This window comes from Arvicola amphibius, chromosome 1 (assembly GCF_903992535.2).
Source record: "Arvicola amphibius chromosome 1, mArvAmp1.2, whole genome shotgun sequence".
NCBI classification, from domain to species: domain Eukaryota; kingdom Metazoa; phylum Chordata; class Mammalia; order Rodentia; family Cricetidae; genus Arvicola; species Arvicola amphibius.
Genome location: NC_052047.1, coordinates 15,987,797 through 15,999,854, shown reverse-complemented (window position 1 = coordinate 15,999,854; position 12,058 = coordinate 15,987,797). Strand labels below are relative to the sequence as shown.

At 38.3% G+C, this 12,058-nt stretch overlaps 1 protein-coding gene across 2 annotated transcripts in view; it reads left to right on the top strand.

Annotated features, from left to right (window-relative positions):
- Nucleotides 1-12,058, top strand: part of Npffr2 (neuropeptide FF receptor 2) — a 157,383-nt gene that overhangs the window by 18,301 nt on the left and 127,024 nt on the right. Inside the window, exon 1 of one of the 2 annotated variants that reach the window (XM_038343725.1) lies at nt 8,248-8,330. The exons of the other annotated variant lie outside the window; for it this stretch is intronic. Coding sequence (XP_038199653.1) covers nt 8,326-8,330 — 5 coding nt within the window. The 5' untranslated portion in view covers nt 8,248-8,325. Of the gene's footprint in view, nt 1-8,247; nt 8,331-12,058 lie in introns of those variants that run through there. 2 annotated transcript variants of the gene reach the window in all.

Sequence of the window (12,058 nt, the reverse complement as noted above, 5' to 3'; positions counted from 1 at the left end):
AGTAAGAGACCTCCAATAAACTAAGAGAGAGAGCGGGGAATTACATTGGATCAGCAAAAATGAAATATTATGAGAATGAAAATTTCAAGTTCAAGTTGGGGACTCTTTGTGGTTTCTGAAGTAAATGAGGGGCACGAAATACTATCAGATTAGTATTGGAGCTCCCGGGATCCAGACTTTGTCATTTCATCATTTAATAGAGCAAGTGTTTTAAATTTTGATGTGGTTTAGGAGGTCAGCCTCAGATGTGAGGAAGACAGGGTTTTTATAGCTCAAGCATAGGGGGTTTCCAAAAGAGGGAGTTGGCAGGCAAAATATGTGGGGTTTCAGAAACAGAACATAACAAGGTGGTTATAACAAGATAGACATAACAAGCTTTTGAAACAAAGGCAGAGTTGCAAGATGGTTACAACAGCTTTTTGGAACAAAGGCATGGTGGCTATTTCCTGGAACAGGCAGTACAGAACCATTTGTTGTTAATGTTACAGGCAGAACATGGAACAATGTTTGAGAAACAGAGATTTAATCATAAACAGGAATGAACCAAGTTGCTCCATTCTATAAAATGGCTTTTAAGCCTAAAATGGAGGCATGCTGGTTCATCATTAGATGTAGGGAAAATAGATTAAAAAAATTTAGTAATCTATAAAGGCATACTAAGACACAAGGAATTATTGGATTTCTTTTTTCATTGCTGGGACTTGAACTTAGGGTCTCTCCAGGACAGGAAGTGCTCTACCACTGAGATATATTCTGAGTCCTGGGGTGTTTAGAAGAATATTTAAATATACAACTGAGAGGTGGCTCAGAAGTAAAGTGCTTGCTGCCCAAATGTCAGGATCAGAATTTGGATCTCCGAAACTCACTTAAAAGTAGGGTGTACATGGGGCCCACCTTGAAACTAGCATGCCTCATGCTTAGATATGGAATCCCCAGAAAAAGGTGTGAGCCAAACTAGCCAGGACAGGGAGTTTCAGGTTCAGCGAGTTACTGCCTCAGTATACAGGGTGGAGAGGGATCAAGGAAGATCCTCAGCATTAACTTTGAGATTCCACATGCACGTAGTAAGTATACCTGTATGCATACCACTCTCATACATTTAATTGTGCTTAGACATAAAACTAATTCAAGTTACTTTACATTTTGTGAATATGGAAAGCTATAATTTCAATCAAATTTAACAACCAGATACAAACAATCTAAAGGCTAAACGGCATTTTAATAAGATAAATTTGACTTGATACATGCAGCTACTTTTGCTGACATTGCCTCTCTGTATGCTGTGCTTTTTCTCTTGAGCTCAGCTTGTTTCTTCCAATGAATTCCTTGCGACACCTCAGTTCTTAGCTCTCAATTTTAAAACACTACGAAGGTCGGTTAGCCTTCCTTGGCTGAGAATTATCTTTAATTTGTTAATTCTCTTTCTCTTTTTATCATAAGCTTAGAAAGATGAACATGTTGCTTGGCACTTTTTCCATGTTCACAATAAATTAGGATCTAGGTCCTGAAATCTTAATGTACAGGTCATCAAATTGACACAGAATAGCCTTGAAACATCTGAGTGATTTTAGAAATGAAAATATACTTTTAAGAGGTTTTAGAGAAAACTCAGATTGTTGAAAGTGTGCCTTCACACCACCAGGTATCCCCAGATTCCTGTGGAGAGATTGCCTTACTGCTATTGTAACCTAAAACACCCTCCTAGCTCTGTAAGATTGTACCCAATTTGAACATAAAGAAAGTCGTCAAATAATTTCATCTTTAAATACAGTGGTTCTTAACCTTCCTAAGGCTGTGACCCTTTAATATAGTTCCTCATGTTGTGGTGACCCCAGCCATAAAACTATTTTCATGGCTACTTCATAACTGTAATTTTGCTACTGTTATGAATCATAATGTGGATATCTGATATGTAAGATGTCTGATATGAGAGCCCCGTGAAAGGGTTGTTGGACCCCCAAGGGGTTTGCAACCCCATAGGTTGAAAACCACCCTTTATAGTTGCTTGCTGAGGCATTGTCACTTCTACCTACTGCCATGCAAACTTAATGAGTCACTATAGTAAGAATTACTATAGCACCATTGTAGAGATTAAATGAGGTAGTTCTTAGCATCTGGACTATGGGAATATTCAAGTAGTAGTTGTTGCTATTACTGTTATTGTTGATGTTTAATCTATCAGTTCCCACAGATGTGAAAAAGCGGTAATATTCCATAAGACTAAAGTATAAAAATGCTGCTGTGTATGGACTGACAATTAATGAATTGTCTATATTTTTATAGAAAAAAAATGAAGAAACAAGAGCAAATAGGCTGGCAGCAGACAGGTCCCATCTGCTGCTCACACATGTTCTCAGTGATGAGGAAATGGCATTGTGTAGTCGCCTATAGATTGAGACAAGATGGAGAATAGACAAATGTTTGAGTTTTAAATTTATTTCTAGAACGTAACAGTGTAATTGGGTTTCACTAAAATCAACTTTCAGCTCACTAAAAATTAAAATTTATGGGATTTTACACACTTATAGAAGCTATTTTTCCATAAATATATTGATGAGAAATGTTATCTCATTACCTATATTTTACTTATATAGGGTAAAAAATTAGGTTTAGCACTTTTTCCCCCTAACATTTTAAAATCTCAATTATAGGAATCAGGGATTCTTTTTAGTGGTACAGAATTACAAATGGCACCTCTCCTCATTTGGACCTTGGGAGCTCAGTTCAGTGCTCCAATGTGGGTCTCTGTTTCTATCTCCATCCATCGCCAGATGAAGGTTCTATGGTGGTATACAAGATATTCATCAGAGTGGCTATAGTATAGGGCCAGTTTAGGCGCCCTCTCCTCAGCTGCTCAAGGAACAAGCTGGGGACCTTGGAACCCCTCTAGAGTCTTGTCTCTTGCCAACCCTCAAATGGCTCCCTTAATTAAGATATATACTTCCCTGTTCCCATATCCACTCCTCCTCCATCCCAACTGTCCCATTTCCCCAAGTTCTCCCTATCCTCCCCTTCTCACTTCTCTCTCCCCTTCTCTTCTTACCCCCATCCCACCCCCACCCCAAGCTCTCCATTTTTGCCTGGATATCTTGTCTACTTACAATATCCAGGAGGATAACTACATGTTTTTTTTTGGTGGGGGGTTCACCTTCCTATTTAGCTTCTTTAGGATCATGAATTATAGACTCAATGTCCTTCACTTATGGCTAGAATCCACTAATGAGTGAGTATATACCATATTCATCTTTTTGGGTCAGGGTTACCTCACTCAGGATAGTGTTCTCTATTTCCATCCATTTGCATGCAAAATTCAATATGTCATTGTTTTTCACTGCTGAGTAGTACTCTAATGCAAATATATTTCATACTTTCTTTATCCATTCATCCATTGAGGGGCATCTAGGTTGTTTCCAGGTTCTGGCTATTACAAATGATGCTGCTATGAACATAGTTGAACAAATGCTTTTATAGTATGATAGGGCATCTCTTGGGTATATTCCCAGGAGTGGTATTGCTGGATCCTGAGGTAGGTTGATCCCGAATTTCCTGAGAAACTGCCACACTGGTTGTCAACCTGTAGAAGAATGAAAATAGATCCATATCTATCACCATTGCACAAAACTCAAGTCCAAAAGGATTAAAGATCTCAATATCAATCTGAACACACTGAACCTGATAGAAGAGAAAGTGGGAAATAGTCTACAACATATGGGCACAGGAGACCACTTCCTACGTATAACCCCTATAGCACAGACAATGAGGGCAGCATTGAATAAATGGGACCTCCTGAAGCTGAGCAGCTTCTGTAAAGCAAATGACACTGTCATTAAGACAAAAAAGGCAGCCTACTGATTGGGAGAAGATCTTCACCAACCCCGCAACAGACAAAGGTCTGATCTTCAACATATATAAAGAACTCAAGAAATTAGACTTCAAAATGCTAATTAACCCAATTAAAAAAATGGGGTACTGATCTGAACAGAGAATTCTCAACTGAAGAAGTTCAAATGGCCAAAAGACACTTAAGGGCATGCTCAACCTCCTTAGCAATCAGGGAAATGCAAATCAAAACAACTTTGAGATACCATCTTAAACCTGTCAGAATGGCTAAAATCAAAAACACCAATGATAGCTTTTGCTGGAGAGGATGTGGAGTAAGGGGAACACTCATCCATTGCGTGTGGGAAGGCAAACTTGTGCAACCACTTTGGAAATCAGTGAAGCTATAACTTTTTAAAAGTTGACATTTTGTTTGACCTCTGTTCCATGTGAAATCTTGGTTTTGAACTCTTCTGAGAAGAATTCTTGGAGGATTGGTTTGCCACTTTTCCTCCAGACTAGATTCTTGTAATGCTCACGCAATTTACTTGAATATGCTCAACTTGTAAATGCTACAGAAAGAAAGAGCCTAAGAATTTAATCTCCAAAGCTGTGCGAGTTTAGTCCATGGTCACATTCTCGACTGAAACATTTTTGTTTTTTACCCAGAGGCAAAGCAGAAGTAGGCAACTTTTTTTGACAGGTTTCTCTTTTATTGTACTTGATTCTACACATTTTCTAAGGTGCAATATGAAGGCACCCAGGAATGTGAGGCTTCTGAGCTTTTTCATGCCCCGTCACAGGAAGACCTTGTGTTTTCTCCTTTGACATTTGGGGCAGTTAATATGAATACCTGTTACAACTTGCTGAGATCTTTTTATCTTCCTGGTCCCTGTTTTCCTCATGAAATGTTCTTTTGCTTTCCTGAGAGTTAATCTATACATTCAAAAGCAGTTTTATAACATTTTAATTGAGTATAAAAATTATGGAAGGGTTCTAGATAAACAGGTTATTATTTTTTTAGGTCTTACTTAAATATCTTTTTCCCCCTCTGGGTAACCTTCACAGGCATCCCAAAGTACTAATGTGTTTTAGGAGCGCAGGGCCCCTTTGTTCTTTCCCAGCCGCCTGGCTAGCTTACACCCAAAATAATTACACAGAAACTGTATTTATTTAAACACTGCCTAGCCCATTATCTCTAGCCTATTATTGGCTAACTCTCGCATCTTGATTTAACCCATTTTTAATAATCTGTATGTAACCATGAGGTTGTGGCTTACCGGGAAAGAGTCTAACCAGCGTCCCTCTTGGGCAGGAGAACCATGGCATCTGCCATACTTCCCTTCTTCCCACCATTCTGTTCTGCCTTCCCCGCCTACCTGAGTTCGGCCTTATCAACTGGGTCAAGGCAGTTTCTTTATTCAACCAATGAAAGCAACACAAATACAGAAGGACCTCCTACACCAGTAGTGGTAGAGTTTATTTTATGCCAGGGTTAAAGCAGCTCATTTATTAATAGGAAACATGCTTTACAAAATCATTGTAGTTGAAGATGGAAAATGCCCTGTGAGGACAAGCACAGTACATAACAGTTTTATGTATTCATAGTTTTGAAGTATTCAGTCTAAAATTAAAACACTGATTAGATTTGTAATCAGAGAAAATATCAGTTTTATAACATCTATATGTGTTTTCATTTCTTTGTTGTTGCTCGGACAAAATACTATAACTAAAGCAACTTACACAAGAAATAGTTTATTTGGGCTTATGGTTTCAAAGTGATAAGGGTCCATCATGGTGGAGAGGCATGATAGTGGGGAGTGGGCAGCAGGCAGCAATTATAGAGACCTTCACTCATATTCCGTGATCTTGACTCATAAAAATTTGATGAGAACCTCTTATTGAAATGTTGAGTGTAATTATTTCTATATGAAATGGAATATGAGGTAAGATTCAGCATATTCAGGGTATTGTGCCCATCATAAATACTATTAGGAAAAACGTAGGATAAGAAAAATATAGAAATTTAACCTAATTTCTCGTCATGCTTTCAACTTGATTCTCAATCTAGTTTAATATCTGTACAAGCTCCTTAATCCTCTGAGTCTGAGTGTGCTCATTTGTCTTCTTGAGAAAAGAAAGTTTTCTCACATATCAAAAGTGATGATCTCATTCTTGCAACGTTGCCCCAAGTATTCATTTAAATATTATGCTTAAAACAGCAATTCTAAGAAATCTATTATTTTGTGGCCTTGTAGATCACCCTTTAGCTTTTCACTACAGAAATTCAAGAAGGAATATCAGGTTATTTATATGCTTTCACATATAATTTGCATCCCAAGGCATGTGATAGTCATATTGTCCTTTTTCATTTATCCCTTCTTGGAGATCACAAGAAATCCAGGGCTTCACTCATTTTTGTAGTCACAGACCTGGTGATGTGCCCAACACAAGTCCTCAGTAACTATGTGTTCAGGGATTGAGTTCTCCTCTGATTCTGCTGTTTTTGAAATAGTAATGGAATTATAAAGCTGTGTAGAAAAACAGAATTTAACCTCTATAAAAACCTATGTCATTTAAACTTCTGAATCTCCTTATTATGGTTAAGTGACAAAAAAAATCATTGCAGATAATTACACTCATGCCTGAGGTAGTTCTGGAATACAGTGGGGGAAGCTCTAATCCTAATCGATAACTAGTTGCTGAGAAATTCTGATGCCTGCAGCTCACAATACAGCAGCGATTTGAAGTAAAATCAATTGAATTTTGAGAAACTAGACGAAGAAAACTGAAAAACTTATTTCATGTCGGTAAGAACAATAGAGTGATACCGGTAATGGACTTTTGCTCAAAATGGCTAAAAGCATTTCTTCAGAAATTCTATAATACTTTTGAATTTAAGGTCCAGTCTCCCTGAGGACCAGTGGTTCTTCATGCTTAGCAGTAGAGTAGCAATCTTTTTCACACACTTGCTCAGTGTTCCATAAAAATGTCTTTATAAGTCATAGGAGTAGTGACTTATTAAATGTAGTTTTAAATTATTATAATGAAGTAGGTAAAACAGAAAGTGTTTATAGGCACATGTACTTGCCAGAGATGGGTTAGAAAAGTCATCCAAACGCTACAACCATAGAGTTAGTATACAGTGGGAATTACAATTGTAGAATTGGAATCAGTTTGGAGAAATATACCTCCAGGCTTGACAGTTCTTGGTCAACCTGAGATCTTTGTGGTCTCTAGAGGGAGAGGAATGCCTTAGTCAGCAGATGTGACAGGAGCAGATCCTCCCATGGTAGCTTCTAGATACTCAGAGAAATGCATGTTCACTACAGTTTTTTCCATGCTTTCTGAATATTTATTTTATGCTGTTGATATATTGCTTTTCTATTTTATGTCTTAATGCATTTAACCCAAAAGAAAATGCCAAATATTTATGTGGGGGGAGTAAGGAAGGGGAGTGTGTTGGAGGTGGGGACAGACTTGAGACTCTTGGGCAGTGCTCTTGATTCAAGGTAAAAATGCACAGAAGGCAAAAATGCATATGTTCTCAACAAAAGACTCCAAAGGCATTTTTCGCCTATTAATAAGAACATTTGTAATTTTTATTAACAACATATAGGTGAAATTATTCAAGTACTTATGCTAATTGTGATAATATCTATATTATATATTTCATCTTAATATTCAGACACTGAAGCCAGTTGGGTATTTTCCTTCTTACAGAACTTCTGAGCTTGAGAGCTATAGGACCTGATGCAGGCCTGTTGAAAATTATGGAGACTGCAAGTAGGGAAATCCATTCAACTCTAAACAACAGTAAAAATTACAGTCCCACAATTAAGCTAAAACCTCTTTCTTCTTAATTTCTCTCCTTTCACACAAATAAACACAAATAATGAAGGTAACCTAACAGAGACTGAAGTCAGTCTTATAACTGACTTTATTAGCATTGTCTTCAACTGGTTTGGCTAAGGATTTGGAAAACTGTGTTGAAAGGGAAGTTTTTAATCTTAGCTATCAGTGTTGTAACTAATTTATCATCTATCTTTCCATAGAGGCATTGAAACAAATAACAATAGTAACAAATAATCTGAAAACTCACTCGTATCTGCTACCCCGGGGAGGGCACGAAAGCACATTCCAAGGACAATTCAATGTTTATGAAGGAACAAGTTTGAGGTCACATGACTCTTGTCTTGTTTTCTTGGAGTTTTCTCACAAGCCCCCTGTCCTTGGGCCATGCTCTGGCATGCTTATTCATTAGAGGCACTACAGCACAGAGATTTAGTCTGTGGAACTTTCTGCAGCTGAGTTGAGCTCTTGAGGTGCCCAAGACAGGCAGGAAAGCTGTTTCTCAGTGGTGTAGTCATTTTCTGGTTCTGGGCCTCCACGTTTATACCCCAGAATGACTGGAACCATCCTTTGCTTAGGAATGAGACTAACCAGTAGAAGACCCTGGCCTGAAGAGCAGGACAGGACACCTATTAGGGGCCCAACTGTAACAGAATGAGGTAACGCTTGCTTTTGAATATTTTGCGCAAAAATGCCTGGAATTTGATGGTGAAACCCGATTGCCTTTTTAAAAAACATCTACAGGCTCATTTTTTTTTTTTTAAAAAATATAACTTCTTTATTGATTCTTTGGGGGTTTCATACCATGCACCCCTTTCCACTCACCTTCTGGTCCCTCCATATCCTCCCCTCACCCCTGCAGAGCCCCCAAAATAAAATAAACAAAAAAAAAAGCTTCTTCACGTCTCCTTCTTTCCTGCCTATCCAACACCTCTTCATTCATCCTGGTGGCATTGGAGGCCTCGGTGTGTCACATAGCATGTCCTTTTATTCAGCTTTACTAGCAATTGTTCATGGCAATGAGTCACTGGCTTCTGGTACACCATCATCACTAGACCCTCACTCGAACTCCTCCGGGATATCCTGTGACCACCCCGAATCTTGGAGATCCTGTAGGCATTGTTCCACAGGGCCAGTCCCTACATGAGCTCCAAAGCTCCTAGACAGGGCAGATGTTAGAGTGGGCCAATCAAGGCCCAGATGTGGGTGGGCCTGGGTGGTTGGCTGAGCTGTTCAGTCCAGGCCACTGGGGTCACCTGCCTCAGGTGAGGGATTAGAGTCAACTCTCCCTTGCCCACGCCCTCAGGGTTGGTTCACCCTCACCTCTTTAGGCTCATTTTATGCCTCATAAAAAGCAATAGAATGTGTTGAGTAACCACTATTGGAAAAAATCACCTTTTAAAAAGAATGTAGATATTGTAGATATTTAATCTGAGAGTAAGAACAATCATTGTAAAACATAGGGTAGAACATAGAAAGGAATGCATACTGATGGATTGTTCCATAACAATCAACATCTATGCTCGTATTTGCCTATGAGATCCTTAACTACTGCCCACATTTGGGCACAATTTCTGGTACAGGATCCAGGTCCTGGGTGCTGAATTTATAGATTTTAGTGTGTGTGTGCGTGTGCGTGTGCGTGTGTGTGTGTGTGTGTGTGTGCACGTGCGCGCATGCACATGTATGGTGGGGTGTGTGTATGATGGGGACCAAACCCAGGATGTTAAGCAATGAAGAAAGCTCCTAGTACTGAACCTCATCTTCTAGACCATGGGGGGAAAATGTCAAGGCAAAATTTACAGCAAACTAAGGGGACCTCAGAAATATGCATTTGTATATGCCTTAAAATATCTAAAAGGCTTGCTATTTGCTATTGGCTAAGGAATTATGCTTTTGTATTTCGGAATACGAATTGTTTCAAGAGTGCTACATCACAATTACTGCAGTGTTCAAAGTCATCTCTCAGGACATGCTTTTTGGTCAGTGAGAGTCCCAAAGCTGCACTCAAAGGGTGACTTCATAGATAGCCTATTACCTAATCTGACTGGTAGACCTACTTATGTAGCAACTAATGAAGAACTATGAGAGTCTGGGGGAATTTGTATCTCTTCTGCTGCTATTCATAATTCAGTGGGTAATTAAAAGACAAACCTATAAATCCGTATTTTACTATGTCTATTAAAGTGTTTACTCATTAAGCAGTGTTTAGTAGCTAACATCAACTTCCACTGAAATATAAAATAGCATGCCAATTTCTTCTTCGTTGTTTTCAAATTTATAATGAATCAATTGCATTTGTGATGCCTAATGTTTCTCCTGGCTCATCTATAAAATTTCAATTATAAATTTTTCTTGCTCACTGGATATAGAAAAAACTAAATTTCTTGGTTTTTTTTTTCAACTAAGAATGGATAATTTAGATTGAAAGTGAGTCTTCATGATGTTCCTTGACCACTGGGTGCCTTTGAATTGATGCTTCACGGTGTGTTCAATTTGATTGGCACTCGGTGTTCTAAGTTAACTTATATCAGGATGATGAAATGAGAAAAATTGAATATACAGAAAAGATACAGATTTGGCTATACTATGAATTTTATTATCTTTTTGTGTTTAACTTTGTTCATATTTTAGTGAAACTGAAGTGTTTAGCATAAAAATAATTGTGAATATATATAAATAAATATAAATATATTTCTATCTGCTATTTTTATGACATGAAATATTGGTTGGTAAAATAATGCTCTTTTGTTCTTTTAATGACATGTACTGATTCCTTTTTTAAAAGTATTTGAAGAACTAAACAGTTAATGCTAAGTTGTTAATAACTGACTTTAATTTTTTTATTTCCTCTACTTCTTTTCTTGGTGGGAACCAAAGTATAAACCTTGGTACTTATAAGAACTGTTTACTATGTAATACTGGTTCTCATCTCAGAGCAAATTTCAATTTCCACTCCTCTTTAGCTGAGTCATATATAAGGAAGTTTGAAACGGTAAGTTGTGGCCAGAAATGATGTTTTCAGTTGAGGAGCACATGCAGATGGGACCCTCTAGACAGTGGTTTTCCTGAATACAGTGTGTTATGGCATCAAGAAAGTAGGCTTTGGTAGACGATTACCTAAAACAGGCAGAGCCCTCTGCTGGCCAGCGTAGGAATGACACCATGGCCAGAAAATCAATTCCCATATATAATTTAATATATCCCAACAGTTTCTTTTCCATATATCTCTAAGTAGTTGATAAAATAATTCTCATGAAAGGAGAAAATCTGGCCAAATTCTAAAGAGAATTAGAGAAACTTGGGGTATAAACTATATCTTTGAAGGAACATTATTAAGCTAATACCATCTCATAAAAGCCTGCATTGCTTCAGTAGCAACTCAGTTTCAGTAAGGAATTTGTTGCTTGCATCTCCTTTCCCGGTTGTCCCTTTCCTGGCGTTGTTTCCCTTCCTCTGCACACAATTTGAATATTAGACATCTCTGACCTTCGTGAAGGTAAATCATGCTTGGAAGGATATTTTATGTTTTTTTTCATAGTCTTCTTTTTTTTCGGCTTTTTGAGACAGGGTTTCTATGTAGTATTGGAGTCTGTCCTGGAACTAGCTCTTGTAGACCAGGTTGGCCTTGAACTCACAGAGATCTGCCTGTCCCTGCCTCCAGAGTACTTGGATTAAAGGCGCGCGCCACCACCGCCCGGCTTTTTTCATATGCTTTACGGTTTTCAAAAATGCTTATAAGCAGTGAGTACTCACACAAAAAAAGAGATAAGAATGTTTTTGGGTGTATTCAATGAGTATACATATAAAAAGGCACTCTGAAATGTTTTAAGAAAATGAAGGCAGAAAAGCAAGCTCCCCCCTCCATCTCTTTTGTGAAATATCTGTTTAACCATGTAAAGATGTGTTGCATTTAACTATGTAAAGATGTGTTGCATTTGTTTAGTTACGTAAAGACGTGTTGCTGTTTTATCTTGCTTCCCTCTGGCACCTGATTTGTCCAATAAAAAGATTAATGGCCAATTTTGAGGGAGAAGCTATAGGTGGGACTTCCAGGTAGGAAGAGTAAGTAGGAAGAAGAATTTAGGCTCAAGGGAAGAAAAAAAGAGACGGCAGGGAGACACCAGGGACCAGCCAATCAGACATGGAGAAAGCAGGAAAGTAGGACATACAAAACGAAAGAAAGATCTAGAGACAAAAACACAGATGAACAGGAACAGGTTAAGGAAAAGAGCTAGTGGGACAATCTAAGCTAAAGCTACAAATTAATAATTAATATTAAGTCTCTTTGTCTTTACTCGGGAGGTGGTTGGTAGCCCAAAGAAAATCTGCACACACGTTCTCTCCCCCGCCCCTCCCCTTTCACTCCACCCCGTTCGTTCTTATC